Genomic DNA, 26,014 nt, shown 5'->3' on the forward strand with positions numbered 1-26,014 from the left:
TCCGCCTCCCCCCCCATTTATTCCAGATCCCTCTCCCCATCCCCCCCCTCTGATGAAGGGTCTAGGCCCGAAACTCAGCTTTTGTGCTCCTGAGATGCTGCTTGGCCTGCTGTGTTCATCCAGCCCCACACTTTGTTATCTTGGATTCTCCAGCATCTGCAGTTCCCATTATCCCCAGTTTATAGCCCAACCAGTTTAACTAAAATCAGGTTAAAGTGTTTAGCCTGTTCTGAATGGCATCCAATCAAGCTATTTCAATGACAAAGTAACTTGAAAGGGTAACAGAGAGAGAGAGAGAGAGAGCAGAATTAGTTCCAGCTGAAACCAAGAAAGAGTTTTTTTTTCTCTCAGAATGGCCCTCAGAAATCGGGAATGCTTGTCCCTAAAAGCCTGTAATTGCTGGGTCAGTCCCAGACTGAGATTTCGGTGCCAGCTTATTCAGATCAGAAGATATCTCAGACCTCACAAGGTGGGGACAGGACAGGGTGCACCTTCACAACTTGACAAAAACTCTGAAGTTTTTGGAAATTAGACACTTATTGTCATTTATAAACATGAAGTAGAAGACTGGGTGCAGATGCCTGAAGAGTAGGTGTTGCCTTTTATCAACACTATGTTCAGAATTTGGCAAATGTTGATTGACATAAGGTGAGAACATTGTTGTGAGAGCATTTGGTGACTGACTGTGTGGAGTTTGTACATTATCCCTGTGTCCGCATGGGATTCCTCCCACAGTTCAAAGACATGCAGGTTAGGTGAACCTGCCATGCTATAGTGTCCAAGGGGTGTGCAGGCTAGGTGGGTTAGCCATGGGAAATGTAGGCTTACAGGGATAGGGTAGGGAGTGTGATGCTCTTCAGAGGGTCAGTGTGCACTTGATGGGCCAAATGGCGGGCTTAAACGCTACAGATTCTATGAAATCTCTGGATTGGGACCTGAACTCATGACCTTCTGACTCAGGAGAAAAGCTCAACCAACTGACTCAACAGTAACTGTAAACACAATGAAGCCATAAATCAAAGCACTCAAAGTTTATTGGAAATCATACATTTATTGTTACTTATAAACATGTAGTAGAAGGCTTGACGCAGAGGCCTGGAGGGTGGGAGTTGCCTTTTATCAACACTAGGTTCAGGATTTGGCGAATGTTGATTGACTTAAGATGGGAGCACCGTTTGGTATTCTGAGCACCAGAACCACGTGCTAACAGCAGCAATTAACCCAGCTTTGCCCTCCTATGATGCTTGTCTCTGGATGACACATTCAGAAACATTAACAGGGCTCCCAATTCAAACAGGAGTGAGGGGAATACAGCCCTGACCAGCAGGACTGTGTGCTGGGTCTTGAAGTACTTAACCAGAGTCTCCAGCTGACAAACCCTTGTTCAGCAGTCAATATCTTTCAGACTGTTCAATTCTCCCATTCGGGCCATATATAAGTGCAATCTCAGGTCAAGGCATTTTTATATCAACAACAACACAGGAAATAACAGGCTGAGATTCCAATTAAAACTGTAAAATGTAGTGAAAAGTTAAAAAGAAGGTTGGGAACCTTTGGCCTCAGAAACCTCTGCCGTCTCAGACTCTCTTTGGCCAACTTTAAACCTGTGGATAGACAGCATGTGTTGCAATCCCACAGTTGTTTTTCCTATTTCTGGACATTAAGATGTAGCCTTTGTTTCCCCATTCGACACCATAGCTGTAAAACATTTAAAAATAAAAGATTAATTGCAAAATCAGATTGTGTGTGATTGAAATTTTGAAACGTAAATGAAGCTAAAGTGCAATATTGAATTTTTCTGTCTTATTCCTCCTACATCCGCTTTCCACTCTCCTGAGTACAAACCTGCGTAAATTTTGCACTGACTGTATATTTCCTCTGCTTTGAAACAAGATCAATGTCTTTTCCCTTTTATAACTGAAGATGTTAAAATCTAATTATTTTTCCTGACTAGAATTCCAGAACATTTAGCAATCTCCTTCCTCAATCAGGCTATTTCGCCAAATCTACATTCCAATTACCTCAAACAACATTCAGCATGCAGCAACTCGCTTTAACTCACCCGTTTCCAGTAAGTCAAATCCTAAATCTTTATCCCTGTCTCAATCCTTCCTTTCTTCCATAATCTTCAGGTTTTTAAAAAGACCACATTTAGATCACTATAATATGAAATGCGTAGATAGGGTCGACAGTCAGAATCTTTCTCCTCAAGAGTTGAGAATATCTAGTACCAGGGGGCTTGCCTTTAAGGTGAGACAGGGAAAGTTCAAAGGAGGCACGACGGGCAGGTTTTTAACACAGGGAGTAGTAGGAGTCTGGAACGCACAGCCAGGTGTGGTGGTGGAGGCAGATACAATAAGGGAATTCAAAGGGACTCTTAGACAAGCACATGGATACACAAGGAATGGAGGGATAAGGGCCAATTGCAAGTGGAAGGGATTAGTTTCATTTGGTGTCACGTTTAGCGCAACATTGTGGGCTGAAGGGCCTGTTCCTGTGCTGTCCAGTTCTATGTTCTATGTTCATTTTAACAGGAAAAGACAAAGTAGGTAGAGATAAACTGTTTCCACTGGTTGGGGACTCTAGAACTGCAGGCATAGACTGACAAATTAGGGCTGGTCAGGAGAGTGGTTGGGAAGCACTTATACACACAAATGGCAGTGGAAGCTACATCAGTTGTTAATTTTAAATCTGAGATAGATAAACTTTTGTAGATGAAAATGTTAAGAGATGTCGGCCAAAGGCAGGTATGTGGAGTTAGGCTACAGGTCAGCCATGATCAGCCAAGGGGAAAGAATTAAAAGGGACCTGAGGGCCAACTTCTTCATGTAGAGGGTGGTGCATGTATGGAGTGAGCTGCCAGAGGAAGTGGTGGAGGCTGGTACAATTACAGCATTTAAAAGGCATCTGGATGGGTATATGACTAGGAAGGGTTTAGAGGCATATAAGCCAAATGCTGGCAAATGGGAGTAGATTTATATAGGATGGCTGGTTGGAACGAAGGGTCTGTTTCTGTGCTGTATGACTCTATGACCATCAAAACTGAATTGATTCATCGAGGGTTCAGTTTCCCCCAACTAACATCTAATTTCACTTCTGTCAAACACATTAAAAATGAGACAAAACGTGCTGATGTTGGTTTCACAAATTCAGTATCCTGCAGACAGGAAATTTTCAGCATAGCTTTTCTGAACTGGACTCAATGTTCAAGAAGGGAAAATGACACTCTATTAATCCAATGCATCATCATTTTTAATTATATTGTTCACTTCCACATTTTCGTTATTCCATTTATATTTTAGTACGGCCTTTCTATTCTCATTGAGCTGAAGGAGACCTGCCTATAGGAGGGGTGTAATGGTGGTTTAATGGTAATGTTACTGTCCTGGTAACCCAAACCCTCAGGCTAATGTCCTGGGCCAATGGGTTTAAATCTCACATTGGAAGAATGCGGCATTTTAATTCAATTAAAACTAAATGCCATCCTAATGACGATTGTTGTTTAGGAATAGAATTCTTGCTCAGTCTGCCCACCGCAATGTGCTTGACTCTCAAATGCCCTCTTAAATGGCCTAGAGAGATATTAGGGCCAGGCGACAAATACCAGCCTTGCCAGGGATGCCACGGAAGAATTAAGTAAAAGAACCCTGTCAGCTGGCACCCACTGTCAGGTATTCCCAGGTAAATAGACGGCAGATCTGATAGAGTCAAGCTCAGCTCACACTCCTCAGCTTTCACAGTCTGATGTTATGTCACTCCCAGAACATCCCTGAATGAATGTTCCTATTTCCCATATCAACTACTTATCTCAACCAGATAGTCCACGTTCCCTAAGCTACTTACAAGTACAATAAAGATCCTGTGTGGTTCACGCTGACTAGAGGTTTTAAAGCATTAAATAGGTGATGAGGACAGCGTACCTGTTTTTAACAATCCAGTACTTTGAACCAGATTTTCTTCCGTATCCAACAACCAGAACAGCATGACTCATAATATAAGGATTACAATTGGGTTCGTAGTAAACACCTGGGGAGCAGTACAATGCGAACCAACAGTAAACTGTCAGTTACAAATCAGAACTCTTCTACCTACACCAACCGTCAACTGAAATATATCAAAAAGTTTGAACAGAAGTTTCACTACCTCAACAGCAAATAATCAAAATAGGTAAAAACAGGTAAAAAGAACAGATAAACAATGAGAGGTGTTCAACAGGGAATTTAGAATCGGGAGGAGAACATATTGCAAGGGAAAGAGCTCGGATATCAAATGAGAAAAGGGAGTGACTGCGTAAACCGAAGAATAGAGTACACACTAGACCAAAAAGATTCATGTGGACTTTAGGGATTGGAAGAGGTACAAGGGAAAGCAGGAGACGGCATAAACAACAGTAAATGCTACAAAAAGGAAATTTGAAAAAAAGCCTCAGGGAGATATCAGGATTCATATGAAAAGGTTTTACAAGGAGAAAGAAGAAATTGAGGCTTCACAGTAAAACAGACATATGAGAAATGCTATAAGTGAAAATAAGGAAATGGCAGACCTGGTTAATGATTACTTGGTATCAGCAATGTTGTCAATAATTCAGGATCGATGCCGGAGCACTGAGAGAAACGAGGTTTGTTCAAAAGAGAGAGAATCGACAAAGACATAAAAGTCATCCATGTCCAACAAAACCGATTGAGTTGTTTTTGAGGAAATAATTATAGTCAACAGGGGAATGACTAGGGTGCAATTTAAGTTAACTTCCAGCAGGCATTCAATAAGATGCCGCATTTGTACGGTGTGGTGGTAAGGCACCTTTATGAGGTGCTGTAGTGTATGTGCTGTACGAGAAGAAAGGGAATCACAACATTAGACACTGAAAATACTAACAATGACTACAGCGTGTGGAATTGAAGGCAAATTACCAGCCAGTTAGGGGATGGTCAGGCTGTAGATGGCAGTATTATTGATGGATGTTTCCTAGCAGTGTAAGCAAGTGACTATAGTAATGTCTATACTTGGGCCAAATAGCTGTCGTTTTAAAATCTTTTGATCATCTTTTCTGTAAAGCATGATGTTAATGACAAGCAGCTTGAATCACAGGAGCAGTGATCCCCAGAAAATCACTTGTGACATCAGCGTGGCTCTGAACCTCTATAAAGAGTCAGATAAAGTCACTACAGTCCTACATACATGCTGCTTCAGACAGAGAGAACTGGTGACAGTTTAGCCTGACGGTCACCACACCTCAGACAAAGGGAGGGGTTAAGAAGGAGAGTCCTTCAAAAGAACCTCAGCTGGTGCAGGAGTTAAACCGAGATAACAAGAAGTGTGGAGCTGGATGAACAGAGCAGGCCAAGCAGCATCTTAGGAGCACAAAAGCTGACGTTTCGGGCCTAGACCCTTCAACAGAAGAGGGGGATGGGGAGAGGGTTCTGGAATAAATAGGGAGGGGGGGGGAGGCGGATCGAAGATGGATAGAGGAGAAGATAGGTGGAGAGGGCAAGAGAGTTGTAGTGGGAGAGAGATCCCCTGAGGTTTGTCCAGAGGGTAAACTTTTTCAGGTTAGGCATCCCTGGAAGAGACTTCACAGTGAGGTTAAAATTGTATCAGAGATAATGGGAACTGCAGATGCTGGAGGATCCAAGATAACAAAGTGTGGAGCTGGATGAACACAGCAGGCCAAGCAGCATCCCATACTGTTTGTGTCATGCTGCATTGCAAACCAGCTGCCCAGGCAAGAGAGCTACCCAACTCCGTGAACCGCTATCAGCTCTCTGGAGGCCTATCTATTTGTTAATGATTCCGGTAATACAACAGAAAAGCTAAAAGATAAAACAAAGACTGTCAACATAGTGAGCAATGTAAACAGCAACATAAACCAGCCAAAGCCCAGGTTTTCCTATTTGTGGATTGTCAGAGACTTGCTGTACAAGGATGTGGAGGCCCCTACGTGCTGACCTCTCTAGGAACTGCCTGTGTGCTCAGTGTGAATTTCCAAGGGGCATGTGGATTGTCCAACCACAGGACGGACCATACTGGACCTTGTATTGTCTAAATGAGCCTAGTCAGGTGACTCACCTTTCAATGCAGGCGCACTTTGGAAACAGTGATCGTAACTCCTTAAGTTTTAAGATAGCTATGAACAAGGATAAGTCAGGGACTTGCAGAAGGTGCTAAATTCGGAGAGGGAGAATTATATCACCACTGGGCAGGTGCTAGGGAGTGTTAACTGGGAACAGCTGTTATCCGGCAAGTCCATATTTACCATGTGGGAACTACTTAAAGACCTGTCAGGGAGAGTTCAGGATCAGCATGTTCCAGTAAGGAAGGAAGAACGAGGATGGCAAGGTAAGGGGCCCTTGATAACAAGTGAGGTTGTGAATTTAGTCAAAAGGGAATAAGAAGCATATGTATGGTTTAGGAAGCTAAAATCAGACAGGCCCATGAGGAACATAAGGAAAGCAGGAAAGCACTCAAGCTGGGAATTAGGAAAGCAAGAAGGGGCCATGAAATGACATCGGTAAGTAGGTTTAAAGGGAATCCTGAGGCATTGTACAGATAAATTAGAAACAAGAGTATGATTAGAGAGAAGGTAAGACCACTGAAAGATAAAGGAAGGAACTTGTGCTTAGTGGCAAAGGATGTGGGTGAGATCCTAAATGAGTACTTTGCGGCGGTATTCACCCAGGAAAAGGAGATGGAGGATTGTGAAATTTGTGTGGAACTTGCTAATATGCTGAGCCTTTTTGGTATCAAGAAAGAAGTGGTGTTGAATCCATCTTCATGTTCTTGAAGAGATAAGTCCCCTGGTCCCGATGGTATCTACCCGACATTATTGCGAGGGGCAAGAGAGGAGATTGCTCTTGACCAAGATCTTTGTACCCTCGCTTGCCACTGGAAAGGTCCCAGAGAACTGGCCAGTAGCTAATGTTATTCCTCTGTTCAAGATGAGAAATAGGGATAATCCAGGAAACTACAGACAGGTGAGTCTCACATCTGTGGTTGGGAAGCTATCGGAGAGAATTCATGGGGACAGCATTAATGCACATTTGGAGAAGCATAGTCGAATTAGGGACAGTCAGCGTGGCTTTGTGCAGGGCAGGTCTAACTTGATTCAATTTTTCGATTAGGGTAGAGCAGTAGATGTTGTCTACAAGGATTTTAGTAAGGCTTTCAAAAAGGTCACTCATGGTAGGCTCATCTAGAAGATTAGGATGCATGGCGTCCGTAGTGACTTGGCCACGAGGATTCAGAACTGGCTTACCCATAGAAGGCAGAGGGTAGTGGTGGAAGGCTGTTTTTCAGGCTGGAAGCCTGTCACTAGTGGTGTTCCACCGGGATCCAAACTGGGACCTCTGCTGTTTGTGATACTTATAAAAATGCAGATGGGTGGGTTAGTAAGTTTACAGATGATACAAAGATCGATGGAGTTGAGGATAGTGCAGTAGGTTGTCAAAGGATACAGTAAGCTATCAGTCAGTTACAGATATGAGTGGAGAAATGGCAGGTGGAGTTTAGTCTGGGTAAATGTGAGGTGCTGCATTTTGGGGCCTCAAATGTTAAGGAAAAGTACAGAGTTAATGGCAAGACACTGAACAATATTGTTGTACAGAAGGACCTTGGGGTTCAAGTCCATAGCTCCCTGAAAGTAGCCACGCAAGTAGATAGGGTGGTAAAGAAGGCGTATGGCATGCTTGCCTTTGTTGGTCGGGGAATTGAGTCCAAGAGTCAGGATGTCATGTTGCAGCTTTATAAGACTTTAGTTAGGTCACATTTAGGGTATTGCATTCAATCTGGTCACCACATCACAGGAAGGATATGTAAGTTTTGGAGAGAGTACAGAAGAGGTTTACCAGGATGCTGCCCGGATTAGAGGGAATGGGCGATAAAGGGGAGGATAGAAAAACTCGGGTTGCGTTCTCTTGAACGGTGCAGGCTCAGGGGAGCCTTGATAGAAGTCTATAAGAATATGAAATGCATAGATATGGTTTTTCTGCTCAAGAGTTGAGAATATCTAGTACTAGGGGGCTTGCCTTTAAGGTGAGACAGGGAAAGTTCAAAGAAGGCACGACGGGCGGGTTTTTAACACAGGGAGTAAGTAGGAGTCTGGAACGCACAGCCAGGTGTGGTGGTGGAGGCAGATACAATAAGGGAATTCAAAGGGACTCTTAGACAAGTACATGGATACACAAGGAATGGAGGGATAAGGGCCAATCGCAAGTGGAAGGGATTAGTTTCATTTGGTGTCATGTTTAGCACAACATTGTGGGCCCATTCCTGTGCTGTCCAGTGCTATGTTCTATGTTCATTTTAACAGGAAAAGACAAGGTAGGTAGAGATAAACTGTTTCCACTGGTTGGGGACTCTAGAACTGCAGGCATAGACTGACAAATTAGGGCTGGTCAGGAGAGTGGTTGGGAAGCATTTATACACACAAAGGATGGCAGATGTTTGGAACTCTCTTTCAAAAATTGCAGTGGATTCTGGATCCGTTGTTAATTTTAAATCTGAGATAAGATAAAGTTTTGTTGATCGAAGATGTTAAGAGGTGTGGGCCAAAGGCAGGTACATGGAGTTAAGTACAGGTCAGCCATGATCTCAATGAATGGGGGAACAGGCTCAAGGCTGAATGGCCTACTCATGTTCTTATGATTATACTATGATGTGAAAGAAGCCAGAATTCGCACAGCAAGATTTGGAGCAGGAGAAGGTGTCAAAGGAAATGAGGGACAAGATCATGGGGGCAGCTCGGTGGCTCAGTGGTTAGCACTGCAGCCTCACAGTGCCAGGGACCCAGGTTCGATGCCAGCCTCGGGTAACTGTCTGTGTGGTGTTTGCACATTCTCCCCGTGTCTGCATGGGTTTCCTCCGGGTGCTCCGGTTTCCTCCCACAGTCCAAAGATGTGCAGGTTAAGTGGATTGGCCTTGCTAAATTGCCCGTAGTGTTCAGGGGTGTGTGGGTTATAGGAGGATGGGCCTGGGTGGGATGTTCCAAGGGGTGGTGTGGACTTGTTGGGCCAAAGGGCCTGTTTCCACTCTGTAGGGAATCTAATCATGGACGGAGTTGAATGCAAGCATGAGAGAGTTAAAATCAAAGTGTTGGTTTAAAATCAAAATATTGGTGTCACTTTCCCCAGTTTGATCTGAATCAACATGGTATTTATAATTAGTGCTTGACAGCAACCTGGCCAGACTACCCCCCTGAACCGATCGGACTCTCCCTGATCCACCCAAACCCTCACCCAACTGCCATTCTACTCCTTCACCCACCACCCTAACCCTTTACCCACCCTCCACCCAAATGACAATCTACCTCTTGCAGAATTACTTTCACAGAGAGGCTTTGGCTCCCGCAGTTAATACTCTATAAAGAAACTGGGACTTCTATGAAATTCTCTGCAGCTTCCTCCCAGGGTTCCTGCACCTGCACCCAGCTCTACTGGATCCTCCACTGGAAGAAAAGAAATTCCGGCTAAGTAAATACATACCTTTATGTTTGGTGTGTCTGACAATACGATGGCTTTAAGAGGTTTCTTTTCTTGTTTTTTTAACGAAGCAAGGTTGAGATAGAGGTAGCGAGCAGTCTGCTCAAAGCCAATAAAATAAACAACTTCTGAGGCCTAGGGGTTTTTTTTGAAAAAGTTGGAACAATAAAAGCAGCCTGAAGGGGTCAGGTCAAGCACCCACAGAACTAGGGTTTTTAGCTTTAGCTGGGGATTTGAAGCTAGATGTAGAAGCTCTTATTCTTCTCTCTGGTGCGGCTAAAAGCCGTGATTCCCTTCCTGCTGCTAGAATTGCATGTGAGACAATATATTTTACATAATTTGCCTTTGCCAAGGGTGTTTTTATGGGATGATACTATATTGGAACAGCTACTTAGTAGTTGTGTGTTATATATTATTTTGTTAAGCACTTCAATAGAGTTGCAGTTCAGCCAATTTTCTTTTATTTTCATTTTGTCTGTATTTTAATGAGTGTAAAAGCAGTGAAGATTTCTGGAGAAAGGTCTAGGCCCAAAACGTCAGCCTTGCTGCTTGGCCTGCTGCGTTCATCCAGCTCTACACCTTATTATCTCAGATTCTCCAGCATCTGCAGTTCCTACTATCTCTAAAAGTAAGTGTGTTTTGCATAAAGTCTAGAAGTTTGGCCAATCAAATTGCATCTATAATACAATGCCTTTAAAATAAGAAGCAGTAAGGGTCTAGGCTACATTGTCAATATATTTTGAGAGGTTTTGGTCTGGTCCATAACATCTGGGTCTAAATCTGGGGACCAGATTTGGGCTATTAACTCTTTTGATAGCAGATTTCTTTAACTTCGATTTCAGTTTTCTCACAGGTATCAGGGATGAATTAAAATTCCCAAAAGCAAACAGAAATAAGCCACGCCATCAGATGAACAAGCCTCTCTTGACTGAATAGCAAAACTGCCAATCATAAATTACCTGTGTGGTAAAACTGAAAAGACTGATGAGTGGCATCAATAGCAACAGATACAGGTCCAATTTTCGCAACTGCTTGAGCTAAAGCGATTTCATCACCTTGGTTAACAAAAAAGTAATTGGTGCAGTTGGTAGCTTTGTACTTGATGTTATAATTACAGGGATCATCCTATTTGAAAAGAAAACAGGCAGTAAATATCATGTCATCATCATTCTGTCAAAGTAACTGCAATTAATTTATGCAGTGAATGCAGTCATTCATAGGGGAAATTAAATGCAGCTAAATTCAAAAGGAAATGTGGTGCTAATTTAAATCTCCCCCTGGCCACATTATTCTTCAGTGCAAATTCTCACTCCCCCATAATGACAGGGTCAGTGTAAAGATGGAGTTAAATCCAGGTGTCATATCATGCCAATTTTGGCGAACAGGTAAAGAGGGGTCATAATTCCCACCTCTCGGCCAGAAAATCTGGGTTCAAGTCCTCAGGACTTGATGGCTCCAGAAAATGTGGCACAGCGCAGCCAAAAGGGTTGATTATCAATCCGCAAATCCTTCCCGAACTACCTGTGGAAGTGGTAAAACTGAGTATGTTCCCTGGCCAGCCGGAACTCTGCTACAGCCTCAGAACATCACACCATGAACAACTGTCACTCGTGTTCTGAAGAACTAACACACACACACACACACACACACACACACACACGCTGGTGCGCGCGGGGGCATACACACACATGCGCACGCGCATATACACAAGCGCGTGCACGCACACACACTCGCACACGCACATATACACAAGCATGTGCGCGCACACACACACACACACACACTCTCGTGCGCACACACAGGCTGTGCAAATATTAATAAAATCTAAGCCTAGCTTACATCTTTATTCTTGCAGCCCTTTCTATTTCTATCCAGTTTATAAGTCACACCACCCAAATTAATCAAAATATATCTCGTCTATCAAGTTTGATGGGAATTCCTAGAAACTAGGAGGAGAAGGAGACTATCGCTGCCCTTTAAGCCTGCTCTACCATTCCATACGATCACGGCCAGTCCTCTGTCTCAAAGTTATATTCCAGCTTTCTCTCAATACTCCTTGATGCCTTTAAAATCTAAACATTTAACATATAATCTTGGGTAGGGAGACCTAAACCTGCACACATTACTCCAAGTGTAGTCTTGCCAAGGCCCTGTATAACTGCAGAACGACATCCCTGCTTCTGAACTCCATCCAGCCCAGTTGCTCAGGCACACTTTGCTCAGATGTGTCTCTGGACAGCTTTCCCCAATATTAGCTAAAACTCTGCTACATTCCCTCCATCTTCTCACGCAGCCTCGATCAAGACTAGAGCAAAAATAGCAAGCTTAGCTGAACAAAGAGCAATTGATTAAAGCAACCCAAACTCCTCATCTCCCATCAGTGCATTATTCTGGGCTGCATTTAAACTTGTGGTTACAAAAGGGTTAAAGAGCAGAGTCTAGGCCATAGCAATACCCAGACCTTTTATGGATTTTGCTGGACCTACAAAGAACTTACTTAAATGTAGACAGAATAAATGGAATCAGTAATATACAATAAGACTATCATTGGAAGAAAGTTCTGATTAGTTTAGCGGAGTAAAACAAAATGATTGACTCACTTGGCCTGTGTATGGGTACCCAGCCTCCGAATCAATCCCACTGTTTTCATGTACATACAAGAAGGCATCTTCCATCCATCCACCACCACATCCATGATTCCCCTGTGCTTGTGAACAATCCACCAGGTTCTGCTCACTCAATGGGATGAGTTTTCCGGTCTTTCTAAAGGTCTGTCCCTCCAACGCTCCCGTTGAGCTGAAAGCCCAGCATGAGCCGCAGCTACCCTGAGAACACACACATAACTTCAGAACTTTGCAAAAGGAGAAACTTTCCATTTTATTACAAAATCCAAACAGTTTAAATATCACTTGACAGACACGGTGTCAAAACCTTCCCATTAGGTTTGCAACCAATCAGGTCCAACCAGAAATTGGGCCATTTTATAGGAGGGTAACATCACGGACACACAACCAATGGGTTTTTTGTTCCTCATAATCTAATCTCTCCCACTAAACAAAAGACAGAGTCATACAGCACGGAAACAGGCTCTTCAGTCCAAGCTTTCATGTTAACCACGTTCCCAAATTAAACAAGTTCCACCCGCCTGCACTTGGACCCTTATCCCTCAAAACATTTCTTACTCATGGCCTTATCTAAATGTCTTTTAAACATTGTAACTGTACCCGTATCCATCATTTCTTCTGGAAGCTCCTTCCACGCATGAACCACTCTGTAAAAAAACACTGCCCCTCAGGTCCTTTCTAAATCTTTCTACTCTCACCTTAAAAATATGCCTTTAACTTCCCCATCCTAGGGAAAAGATACCTGCCAGTCGCCTTATCTACACCCATCATGATTTTATAAACCTCAATAAGGTCACCTCTCAACTTCCCATGCCTCCAATAAAAATTCTCCTTATAACTGAAAGCCTCCATTCCCAGCAATAAGCTTACTGAACCTTCCCTGGCTTAATAATACCCTGCAATAACAGGGTGACCGGAACTCTGGAAGGATTTAATAAGGTTTGCCCTCACTGTCTCAATGATCTTGCCCCAGATTATCAGTGCGTTGGCTGAAGCAGAAGGTCCTTAAATGGTCAGATCTATAAAGCAGATCAGATCAGAAGCTGGGAATATTGTAGCAAGTAATCTGGTTTCTGCCTCCTGAAACCCTGCCCACCTTTTACAAGGCACAAGCCAGGATAGTGATGGAATACTCTCTACTTGTCTAGACTGGCACAACTCCAACAACATTCAAGAAGCTTGACATGACCCAGGATAAAACAGCCTGTTTGTGGCCATCCCATCCAGCACCTTCTACATTCATCCCCTTTCACCATCGCCACACCGTGGCAGCAGTATGTATCATCTACATGGTACACTGTAGCAGCTACCTCTTCTCCCTCAACAGCGCCTTCAAACCCATAATTTCTAAGGTTTGGAAGGATAAAGGCCGCAGATATATAGGATCACTACCACTCAACAGCCTGACTTGAAAATTGAAATAACCACGCAGAAGCAGGTATCCTATCACCCAAGTCACCTTTTATTTACTAGTGCAAAGTACACTGGTTAAACATTCAGTCCCTTGAATTGAAGAGATTCTAAATCCCCTGTTTATATCAGTCAGCCTGGGTTTCCTCTTTGGCCCAGGTTAATAACTCCAATCAAGGACCTTGTAGTCAGTGAGATCTACCTGGCTCCAATCAATACAGGGGATAACAATCATTTAGAAGGCTGAAATTTGATCTTGTAATAAAATATGTTTGACTGATAAGCTTGTAACAATATAATAGTTATTATTTTCACATCCATTGCACTCCCTACCGCACCTTCCGATTGTTGCTATGTTCCTGAGAATTGTACCTGGTGGAACAGTAGACCTGATTCAATCTCCTTGTAGAAATATGGAGGTGAGGACACCTTCACCATACACAAATGTTTTGCCACTCTGCTTCTCATCTCTTTAAATGAAAATTAAGCCATAAATGTGCGTCTTGGCAGAAAAGCCCAACAAATTTTTGCCCTGATTTATACATCTAACACTCAAGTCTCTGTCAATCTACACACAGGCCCTTCCTCTTATCAACTGCATCATTCTCCTAATTATATTGAATTTGATGTTCCATATGCAAAATGAGATTTGAACCAAACAAGTCCCAAGATCGTGATTAAGGGATTCTTTATTCCAAGGGCATCAGGTCATTACAAATATTGAGGAAAATGAAGGCTATATAAGGAAGAATTTACAGAACGTACAGGGAATGAAGCCTGTGATTTACATTGGGTTAAGGAATCCTTTATGTGTCGGCACTTTCTCCCCTCAAGGTCCTGTTTCCCGAAAGACATCCTTTTTATCCCTGACAGGGTCAGTTTTGACTGTTTTATTTGCACTATCTTACCATCATCAGCTGTTAGTGGAGGACTCAGGTGCTCGAGCTCCCCTGCTCGGCACTCACCCCCACCATTACTACCAACTGGTGCAGGTTCTAGTACAAGTGGAATGTCAGCATTAAAACTAAAGATGGGGCTTGCATTACTTCCCTTAGCAGGGTACCACATTCATAGATGATTCTGTCAGATATATGGCGCAGAAATAACCTAAACTAGTCCAAGCCAATATTTATGTTGGAGTCAACTCTCCTCCCAGCTCTTCTGTAAACTTACCTTTGCAAGATCTTATTCTCTTTACCTTTATAGTCTTATCCACTTTGCCTTAAATAAAACCACTCTATTCACATATTTTGGATTGTAACCCTGGCAGGCTTCTTAAACACCACTAGACAGAAGTCACTAAAAAAAAACAAAGATCAGGAATATGTAAAACAGACTGATGATTCACTCTGGCTGGTTTTCAGCCATTGACTGAATGGCAATTTCACCCTCAGAAGCTGAATTCAAATCATCTGTCCAGCCACATTTCTGCCTATCACTGATAAGGAATCTGTCCTCAAATTTATTCTAGAGATGAAATTCACTTGTACCTGGTTCTTCACTGGAGTGACATATCCCTCATCACGCCAGTCCACACTGTTGGGAATCTCAGCAAGTTCAGGGATCTTTGCAAGTGGCCGGGATGAGTTCCTGGATTTAAAGAGACGGAATCCATTCATCTGCTCAGTGAACTCCTCCAAGGTCTGAAATGCGACAAGATCGCAATAAAGGAGTCAGCGTCAGGAACCAGAGTAAGGGCTCCCAAAATGTCCTAAGGAAAACTTTCCCCCTCCAGCATTTAATCCAGCTTCCTTTGTGAAAATTGGCTTCCACCACTCATCTCAGGAATGGCATCCCAAGTCGTAACTCAGTAAGTAAAAACATTTTTCTGCATCTTGTTACCTTAAATCTATGACCCTTAGTTTTGGAACTTTCTGCTACCTGAAAATGTTTTTCAATATCCACTCTTCATAAGCACCTCTTCTAAATAACTTCTGCTCCAAGGAGAACAACTCCAGCTTCCCTCCACGTAACGCGCTGCCCACATCCCTGGTACCAATCTAGTCAATTTCTTCCGCATCCTCTCCAAGATCTTGAAGAGGGTTCAGTCTTCTATCCTAAAAGTGCAGGCAGAGAGGAAGCACTCCTGGTCCTCTCGGCCCACAGGCAGTTCTACAAAGGCAGACAAGTTATCAAAAAGTAAGTCCTTTCTCCTCTTTAGCTGCTCAGCTTCCCACAACCTAGACCAGGGTTAAATATGGAAACTAGATTAAATGAGAGTCATGTAGCATCATTATAATATTTATATATGTTACATATTACATAAACGCATCGAGTTATACAGCATGGAAACAGACTCTTCGGTCTAACTAGTTGATGCCAAACATGATCCCAAACTAAACTAGTCCCACCTGCCCGCTCCTGGCCCATATCCCTACAAACCTTTCCTATTCATGTATCCACCTAAATGTTGTAATTGTACCCACATCCACCACTTCATCAGGAAGTTCATTCCACACATGAGCCATACTGTTTAAAAAGAAAAATTGCCTCACGTCTTTTCTTAAATCTCTCTCCTCTCACCTTAATAATGTGCCCCTTAGTCTTGAAATTCTCCATCCTAGGCAAATGGCAACCACCATCATTATTTTATAAACTTCTATCAGGTCACATCTCAACCTCCCCCCCTATCCAGCCTTTCACTATAACTCAAACCTTCCATACCCAGCAACATCCTGGTAAATCTCTTCTGAACCCTGTCCAGCTTAATATCCTTCCCATAACTGGGTGACCAGAACTGCACACAGTATTCCAGAAGAGGCCTCACCAATGTCCTGCACAACCTCAATATGACTTCCCAACTCCTATACTAAAGGACTGAGCAATGAAGGCAAGTGTGCCAAACACCTTATTAACCATCCTGTCTACATGTGGTGCAAGCATCAAAGAATTATGTACCTGCACCCCTAGGTCCCTCTGTTCTCAACACAACCCACAGAGCCCTACCACTAATTGTATAAGCCCTGCCCTTGTTTGTTGGACCAATTTATTCAGATTGAACTCCATCTGCCAGTTTTCAGCCCATTGGCCCATTTGATCAAGATCCCTCTTTAATCTCAGAAAACCTCCTTCACTGTTTACGATGCCACCAATCTAGGTGTTGTCCGCAAGCTTACTAACCATGCCTTCTACATTATCATCCAAATCATTTGTACGAATAAGAAAAGAGGACCCAGAACTGATCCCTGCGGAACACCGCTGGTCACAGGCCTCCAGCCTGAAAAACAACCCTCCACCATTACTCTCCGTCTTCTGCCGTTAAGCCAATTATGTATCCAATTGGCAAACTCACCCTGAAACCCGTGTGACCCAACTTTATCAATTAGTCTACCATGCAAATGTCAAAGGCTTTACTAAAATCCGAAGAAATGTCGACTGCACCACTCTCAATCTTTTTGGTAACTTCCTAAAAAATCTTGAGACATGACTTTCCTCGCACAAAACCATGCTTTGACTATCCCTAATCAATTTCTGTCTCTCGAAATGTCCGTAAATCCTATCTTTTATAATCAAATCCAACAATATACCCACAACCGAAGTCACACTCACAGGTCTATAGTTCCCCAGCTTCTCCTCACAAAATTTCTTTAACAAAGGTATAACAGTAACCACTCTCCAGGCATCAGGCACCTCACCTATAGGTATAGGTGATGCAAATTTTTCTGCAAAGCATCTCACAGTTTCCTTCCTTACTTCCCACAACATTCTGGGATACATTAGATCAGGTCCTGGAGACTTATTCACCTCTATATTCTCATAGACCTCCTGAACATCCCCTTCTGTAATGTAAACTGTTCTTAAAATGTCAAAGTTTATTCCTCTGCATTCTCTAGACTCCATTCCTTTCTCTACAGTAAAAAACTGACGCAAAATATTCAATTAGTATCTCTCTCATCTCCTGGCATTCAACACTAAGACAAGCCCTTTGATCTTTAAGAGGCCCTACCCTCTGTCTAGTTACCCTCTTATTCTTAAAGTATTTATAGAATCTCTTTGGATTATCCTTAAGCTTATCTGCCAATACTATCTCATACCCCCTTTCTGCCTTCCTGATTTCTCTCAAGAATGCTCCTACCCTCTTTATATTGATGTTATGTATGCATATGTAACATATATATGGGGTCAGGTTAGCTCAGTAGGCTGGAAGGCTGGCTTGTGCTGCAGAATGATGCCAACAGCATGGGGTCAGTTCCCACACTGACTGAGATTACCATGAAGGACTCGCTTTCTCGGCCTCTCCCCTCACCTCAGGCATGATGACCCTCAGTTTAAATACCACCAGCCATCTCTCTCTAATGACAGAGCGGCCTTATGGTCTGGTATGACGATGGTGACTTGGCTTTTTTATGCATTAGAAGTATCAGAATATTTAAAGGGTACACTCATGTCCTGGGAGTGAGCTGTTTGCTCAGCCTCCTCCATCCCAAGTCTGGATGCTCCAGTTTCCCGTCACAGCCAAAAGATGCGCAGGTTGGGTGGATGGGCCATTCTAAAGTGTCCACAGAGTGCAGGCTAGGTGCATTAGCCATGGGAAATTCAGGAAGTGTGGGTCTGGGTGGGATGCCCTTCAGAGGGCTGGTGTGGACTTAATGGGCTGAAGGGCCTGCTTCCACACTGTAGGGATTCTACCTGTTCAGACTCCTTCTCGCATTAATACGTCCTCACTTACCAAGTCTCCAAACTGGTTCATCTTAAGATTAAAGCTGTGTTTACCCAGCGAGTACTCCAAATTGTGATTTTCCACAAATCTGAAGTTTTTCTCCCACACCATTCTCCGAACATCATCTTCAATCTGAGGAAAAGGCAGAAAATCAATGACATGAGACACTTTGGAAAAAGTGGGCTCTAGCCTCAAGATATGTTTATCTATTTAGATAATAAGATCAGTGCGTCACTTCTGCAGGGAATATCAGCAAAAACTATTACACCACGTCTCTGAAACAGTTACAGTCATACAGTACAGAAGAAGCCATTCAGCCCATGAGTTTGCACCAACAATAAAAAGAAAAACACCTAACCACCTATCCCCCTTTCCTGCACTAGCCCCACAGCCTTGTATGTTATGACGTTTCAAATGCTCATGTAAGCACTTTTTAATGTTTTTGAGATTTCCCATCTAAACTGTGCTCCCGGATATGACACTGCATATCTACCACCCTCTGGGTGGAAGAGATTTTCCTCAAAACCCCTCTAAACTTCATGCTGTTATGCCCCTTGTTACTGACCCTTCAACTAGAGTGAACAGTTGATTTTGACTACTCTATCCATGCCCCTCACAATCTTATACATCTCTGTCAGGTCCCCTCTTGGTCTTCTCTGCTCCAAAGCAAACAACCCGAGCTTATCAGGTCTCTCTTCATCACTAAACTGCTCCATCCAGGCAGATTTCAACTGCATACTTCTTTGTCTTAATTCTTCCAAAGTGCATCACCTCACACTTTTACAGAGTTAAAGTCTATCTGCAGTGAAATGCCCAAAGCTTGTCCACAGAGTATATCGAAACAAAGCAAGTTCACTTTAAATATTGCTGCTCCTAGATCAAGGGATGCCAACTGTACAGTTCTCAGCGTGTCCAATACTCAGAAATGGCTAACAAAGACTTCTTTACCCTCACGTTACACAGCTTGAAACATTCACCAATACAAATTTCATGAACTTGCACAATGCTTCGAGCATCAAGTTTCCTAATTATCGTGGATCCAGCATCAGAAGCTGCGATCTTCAATGGTTATTCCGTGCAACATCCTTAATTAACCTGTTCAGATATGATACGCGTCCAAAATAGCTAAGGCTTGAACCCAGGCCTCCTGGCCCAGAGTTATCACAGCACCACAAGTGCCTTCTCTACACTGATACGAGCTGATGTCCCCCATTATAGTTCTCCTCGTCTTCCTGATCACGACCAATTCCCTGCTGGAACACTTTGCGCCTGCAGACACTGGATGAAGACAGGGCAAGGTGTGACTGTGAAAACTCACTAAGAGGCTGATAAAAAGCTCACAAATAGACACCAAGCTACCAGAGAACAGCGACATCTGCAGAACCATTCCCAAGCCAAAGTCCATGCGAGCAATTGTGAGGGAAAGGTAATGTTGATCTATCACTATTACTTTCTTTTCTTTACATTTGCTTCCAGGCTGTGAATAATACAGGCCAGGCAATAGTCACTGTATATCCCTCAGTGCCCTGTGAGTAAGAAGAACTAGACACTTATCCTGTGATCACCGTGTCAGAACATCGTAATACCACGGCCGCTTTTTAACTCTTAATTCCAAATTGACTATTTCTTTCAAGAGGACTGCTACAGACTCAAAATAACCACAGCTCGAAAAAGAAGAAGCTGGCTACCAGAAATTCTGGGCAGAATTTGACAGGGGTCTGAGCGATGTGGGCTCAGGTGAGTTTTTCAGCAGTATCAGGTGAAGGGTCTGGCTCAGCCAATGTCACGGTCAGGAGCAAACCTCTGCACTTTCCACAAGCAGTGAGCTGAGTTCCTCACAAGGCAGCAGTGAGTTACCATTCAAGGAGGATTTTTGCTTGTAAAGACCGAAAGAAATAGGAGCCAGAGTAGCCTGTTCAGCCCCTCAAACCTGCTCCACTATTCAATAAGATCACGGCTGATCCAACATTCCCAACATCTACTTTCCAGCATTTTCCCTACAAGCCTTGATTCCACTAAACATTTTGTTGATGCCCAATGATACTCAGCTTTATATCTTAACAAACTCACCAAATAAGCTGGAACCAGGAAACTACAGTTCAGGATGGGCCCCAGACACACAGACAGAGTCATGGAAACAAGACCCTTCGGTCTGTCCATGCCATGTCAACTGTAATTCCAAAATAAACTAGGTCCCACTTGCCTATGCTCGGACCATATCCTCCAAACATCTCTTATTCATGTACTTATCCGAATGTTTTTACAACATTGTAACAGTGCCCACATCTACCACTTCCTCTGAAGTTTGTTCCACACGCAAACCATTCTCTTTGTAAAAAAATTGCCCTGTAAGTTTTTTTTATTTTAAATCTTTCTCCCCTCACCTTAAAAATATGTCCCCTAGTCTTTAAATTCCACATAATTGTCATTCACCTTATCTATAGCCCTCCTGGTTTTATAAATCTCCACAAAGTCACCCCTCAACCTCCTGGGCTCCAATGTGAAAAGTCCCAGCCTATCCAACCTCTTCTTATAACTTAAACCCTCCATTCCTGTCAACATCCTGGTAAATCTCTTCTGAACCCGCTCCAGCTTAACAATATCCTTCCTTTAATAGGGAGACCAGAACTGGACACAGTACTCCAGACGAGGCCTCACCCACGTCCTGTACAACCTCAACACAATGTGTCTGTGGACACTGGCATCCCACATATGCCAGACTCTATGAACCTCATGGCACATCCCCAATCTGCATAGAGGACCTTTCTGCACCTCAAACACTCCAAGTAACTCTCACGGTAATCAAGCATCAAGGAGTCTGTGCTCGGGATCACATACCCAGCTCCTGGACTGGACTAGGCTATATCGTTGGACTCTTCACTCACACTGTCATAGCGCTCACTCACTCAGAGTGTGTCTGAATAGTCACAATATTTGTGCCTGCCCTCGCCGTTCTGTGCTTTGCCCCCTTAGCCAGAGATACCAGGCTCACATTACCCCACTGGACCTCGCCATTTGGACAAACAGAGGGAGTAAGTTTGTCCTACATGACAGCAGCCCCCAGCCTCATCACGGGGAATAGCCCAGGTGGGGGTGGGGAGCTAGTCACAGTCAGTTTCCAACACTGGTCCACGGGCTGAAAAACACTCAGTCAGCTGCTGAGAATGTTCACAGTCAAGGTGCTACCCCCAAAAAAGGGCCGAATGTCAGGCAGCCCAGCGCCCACCTTCAGTCACTCTGCCTTAGCAAGGGCTTGAGTGAACTCCCTAGATGAGTGTAAGGGCAGTAGGAGCATATATAAGAGGGAAGTCAGGAGGGCAAAAGGGAACACGAGGTGGCTTTGGCAAATAGGGTTAAGGTGAATCCAAAGCGATTTTAAAAATACATTAAAGACGGAAGAGTAACTAGGGAGAGAATAGGGTCCCTTAAAGATCAGCAAGGCCACCTATGTGTGGAACCACAGGAGACTGGGGAAGATAATAAATGAGTATTTTTCATCAGTGTTTACTGCGGAGAAGGACATGGAAGATATAGAACGTAGGAAAATAAATAGCGACACCTTGAAAAATGTCCATATTACAGAGGAGGTGGTGGTGCTGGATGTCCTAAAACACACAAAGGTGGATAAATCCCCAGGACTTGATAAGTGTACTCTATAACACAGTGGGAAGCTAGGGAAGTGATTACTGGGCACCTTACTATATCATCGATAGCCACAGGTGAGGTGCCAGAAGACTGAAAATTGGCCAACATTATGCCACTATTTCAGCAAGGTGGTAAGGGAATGCCAGGGAACTATAGACCAGTGAGCCTGACAGTGGTGAGCAAGTTGTTGGACAGAGTCCTGAGGGATCGGATTTACATGTATTTGGAAAGACAAAGACTGTTTAGGGATAGTCAACATGGCTTTGTGTGGGAGAAATCATGTCTCAGTAGCTTGATTGAGTTTTTTGAAGTAACAAAGAGGATCGATGAGGGCAGAGCAGTAGATGTGATCCATAAGGACTTTACTAAGACGTTGGATAAGGTTCCCCATGGCAGACTGGTTAACAAGGTTAGATCTCACAGAATAGAAGAACAACTAGCTATTCGGATACAGAACTGGCTCAAAAGTAAAAGATATAGGGTGGTGGTGGTGGAGGGTCGCTTTTCAGACTGGGGTCTGTGACAAGCAGTGTGCCATAAGGGTAGGTGCTGAGCCCACTACTTTTTGCCATTTATATAAATGATTTGGGTGTGAACACAGGAGGTATGGTTAGTAAATTTGCAGACGACACCAAATTTGGAGATGTAGTGGACAGCAAAGAAGTTAAAATTGTGATCAGAGATAATGGGAACTGCAGATGCTGCAGAATCCAAGATAAGAAAGTGTGAAGCTGGATGAAAGAGTACAATGGGATCTTGAACAGGTGGGCCAAGGGGCCAAGGAGATGCAGATGGAGTTTAATTCAGACCAATATGAGGTGCTGCCCTTGGAAAGGCAAATGAGGACAGGACTTATACACTCACTGGTAAGATCCTGGGGTGTGTTGCTGAACAAAGACCTTGGAGCCCAGGTTCATGGTTCCTTGAATGTGGAGGTGCAGCTGGATAGGATAGTGAAGTGTTTGGTACGCCAGCCCTTATTGTTAGTGCACTGAGTACAAAGTTGGGCGATCATGTTGCAGCTGTACAGGACAATGCTGTGGGTCTAGAGTCACATACAGACCAGACTAGGCAAGAATGGCAGTTTCCATACCTGAATGGCTTTTGAATTAAATTGCATCTGCCACATCTCTGCCTATTCCACCTGGTTTCTTGCAGTCTATTATTATCGTCCTCACAATTCAGCATAAATACAAATTTTGTACCATATGCAAATTCTGAAATTATGCCCTACACACCCCCCATCTAAGTAAATAATGTTTACATTAAGTATCGAATTAAAAGCAGATCCTAGGGTATGCTACTATATTGTCATGGTGGTAAAATATAGATCACTAATTTTCAAGTTCCAATATGATTTTTGGAACTTTACTATTGATTCATGGGATCTGGGCTTTGCAGAATGGCCCAGTATTTATTGGCTCATTCTGAGTTACTGCTGTAGTCCATTTGGTATTAGGTATAGCCACAATGCCGTTAAGGAGGGAATTCCAGGATGCTGATCCACTGAAGGAACAGTGATATATTTCCAAGTCAGGATGTTGAGAGTCTTGGAAGAGAACTTGAAATAGCTAAAACCTTCAAGGACTAAAGTTGTTTTCAAAAGGAAGAAGCATGGGCCCTGGACCTATGTGTTCAGTTGCACAAGTTGAAGCTCTTGAACAGTTGCCCACAACTATCCAGCTTGAAAAGACAATGAAGCCAGATTCACAAATGCACAAATGAATCATATTTCAGTAGCTACTTGGCAGAGAAGCAGTCAGATTAAAAAAAAACAAATAGATTGGTAACTTTAAGGACTAGGAGACATGAGTAAACCAGATTGTTGGTAAAACCAATCAACAATGGATTCACGTTCATCATTACATTCTTAATTCCAGATATTTATCAAATTCAAATTCCAGCATATGCTGTGGCAGGATTTGACCGTGGTTCCCAGAACATTCTCTGGGTCTCTAAATTAACAGTCCAGCAATAATACCACTCGGCCATCTGGGCCTCCCTGCTATAGGAAGGATGTCGCAAAACTAGATAGAGTACAGAAAAGATTTACAAGGATGCTGCCAGGCCTCCAAAGCTCCAGGAAAAATAGCCCCAGCCTATTCACCCTCTCCCTGCTGTTCAAACCCTCCAACCTTGGCAACATCCTCGTAAATCTTTTCTGAACCCTTTCAAGTTTAACAAAATATTTCCCATAGCAGCGCAACCAGAACTGCACGCAATATTCCAAAAGTAGCCAAACCAAAGGCCTGTATGGCTGCAACATGATCTCTCAAATTATATACTCAATGCACCGACCAATAATGGCAAATGTACCAAACACCTTCTTCACTATCTTGTCTACCTGCAATTCCACTTTCAAGGAACTATGAACCTGCACTCCGAGGTCACTTTGTTCAGCAACACTCCCCAGGACCTGACCATTAAACGTCTTGCCCTAATTTGCCTTTCTGAAATGCAGTAGCTCAAATTTATTGGAGAGAAGATGGGACACTCACTATAGCAGACAGCAGAAGGAGTTTGACCTTCTTCCGGCATTACCATGCATTCCCCTAGACGGCTGAGATTGTACGGTGATAACTATAAAACAGCTTAGCATGGCTTCCACAGCTGGTGCTGGGGGGGGAAAGAGGACATCCTGTTGAGCAGGACATCCAGAGGCTTCACATTATACCTCTAGCCATGGAGTTTAACACCAGAAAGCCATGCAGAGCAGCTCTGCACTTGGAGTGTTTGCGCAGGTGCACAATAGCCCTTTAAAGATGGCACGGACACAAGAGCTGGCCGGCCATTTCAGAGTGTCTGGCAATGGCAAGTTATTCTGGGAATAGCGCATGGTAAAAAGGGAATGGACTCGGACACGATGGATGGCACAGGATCAGGGTAGGTCATTAATCAGACAAGTCAATAAGACACCATGAGAAAACGCATTGAATCCATGGCGGAAATCTATCTTAAAAAAAACTTGACACAATTTGATTCGAAACTCTGATTTAACTCTGATTTCTCTCCACAGATGCTGAGATTTTCCAGCAATTTCTGTTTTGGTTTCAGTGTGCCAGCACCTGCAGTTCTTTCGGATTTTTGGGCACAATTTGGACTTAGCCAAATCAATGTTATGATTTGCCACTCTCTTTGAAACCAATGGGATGTAATACTTAAAATATGTAAACAAAAACTTCAAACAAAAGTGTGACTTAAGATAATGAGGGGATCAAGCACCCTTTCCAATCAGGCAGCAAACTGCAGACACCAATATAAAAATTATAAATGGTGCAGGTGAGACCACATCTGGAGTCCCATGTATAGACTGGGTCACCTTGTTTCTGGAAAGATGAAAACATAGTGAGGGCAATATAGAAAAGGTTTACTAGACTAATAGATGGAGTGGAGTTGTCTTAGAAGGAAAGGTTAGACAGGCTAGGCTTGTATCCAGTGGGGTTTCAAAGAGGTAGCGGTAACTTGATTAAAACATATAACATATATGAGAGAGAGGAAGTGGAAAGGATGTTCATCTTTTAGGAGAATCTAGAATTAAGAGCCACAGTTTAAAAACCAAGTCAGACACTGTGGCAGCAGGTCTGCAGCCAGGGCTGGGAATGGGAAGGTTTTAGAGACACTCTGGCTCTGGGAGAAGGGGAAAGAGATGACAGTCGCACCATGGGACGGGGGAAAGGGAAGGAGATGTGAGTTGCACTACAAACGGGAAGGATGTGATAGTCTAAATTTCAGACTTGTAAAAATTGTACATGGATTGAAGGAATCAGCAATAATTTTGTCTGGAATAAACTGTTACGGGACAAGGACAAACTATCATACAGGAATTGAAAGCATGTTGTCATGCAAATTGGAAATGAAGGAGTAGAAGCTACATAGCAAAACTGTTTTAACACCTGAGATAACAAGGTGTAGAGCTGGATGAACACAGCAGGCCAAGCAGCATCCGAGGAGCAGAAAAGCTGACGTTTCGGGCCTAGACCCTTCTTCAGAGGATCTAGGCCCGAAACGTCAGCCTTCCTGCTCCTCTGATGGTGCTTGGCCTGCTGTGTTCATCCAGCTCTACACCTTGTTATCTCAGATTCTCCAGCATCTGCAGTTCCTACTATCACTGAAACTGCTTTAACATGGCTACTTTATGTCACAAAGGCAACCAATTGCCCCACAGAAGAATTTATGGAGTTTAACAACAGAGAACCTGTGTT

General features: G+C 43.3%; 1 protein-coding gene across 2 annotated transcripts in view; it reads right to left on the reverse strand.

Moving 5' to 3' along the window:
- Positions 1–1,016: 1,016 nt before the first annotated feature.
- LOC125465738 (procathepsin L-like) overlaps positions 1,017–26,014 on the reverse strand; it is a 46,142-nt gene continuing 21,144 nt past the window's right edge. The window contains exons 3-8 of one of the 2 annotated variants that reach the window (XM_048559515.1): positions 18,177–18,299; positions 14,998–15,150; positions 12,074–12,298; positions 10,433–10,598; positions 3,921–4,026; positions 1,017–1,698 (exon numbers count right to left, since the gene is read on the reverse strand). In XM_048559515.1, the coding sequence (XP_048415472.1) occupies positions 1,599–1,698; positions 3,921–4,026; positions 10,433–10,598; positions 12,074–12,298; positions 14,998–15,150; positions 18,177–18,299 (873 nt within the window). In that variant the 3' untranslated portion in view covers positions 1,017–1,598. The remainder of the gene's footprint in view (positions 1,699–3,920; positions 4,027–10,432; positions 10,599–12,073; positions 12,299–14,997; positions 15,151–18,176; positions 18,300–26,014) is intronic. The other variant, XM_048559516.1, reaches the window with a different exon arrangement.

The sequence above is a fragment of the Stegostoma tigrinum genome, chromosome 30, assembly GCF_030684315.1.
Source record: "Stegostoma tigrinum isolate sSteTig4 chromosome 30, sSteTig4.hap1, whole genome shotgun sequence".
Taxonomy (NCBI): domain Eukaryota; kingdom Metazoa; phylum Chordata; class Chondrichthyes; order Orectolobiformes; family Stegostomatidae; genus Stegostoma; species Stegostoma tigrinum.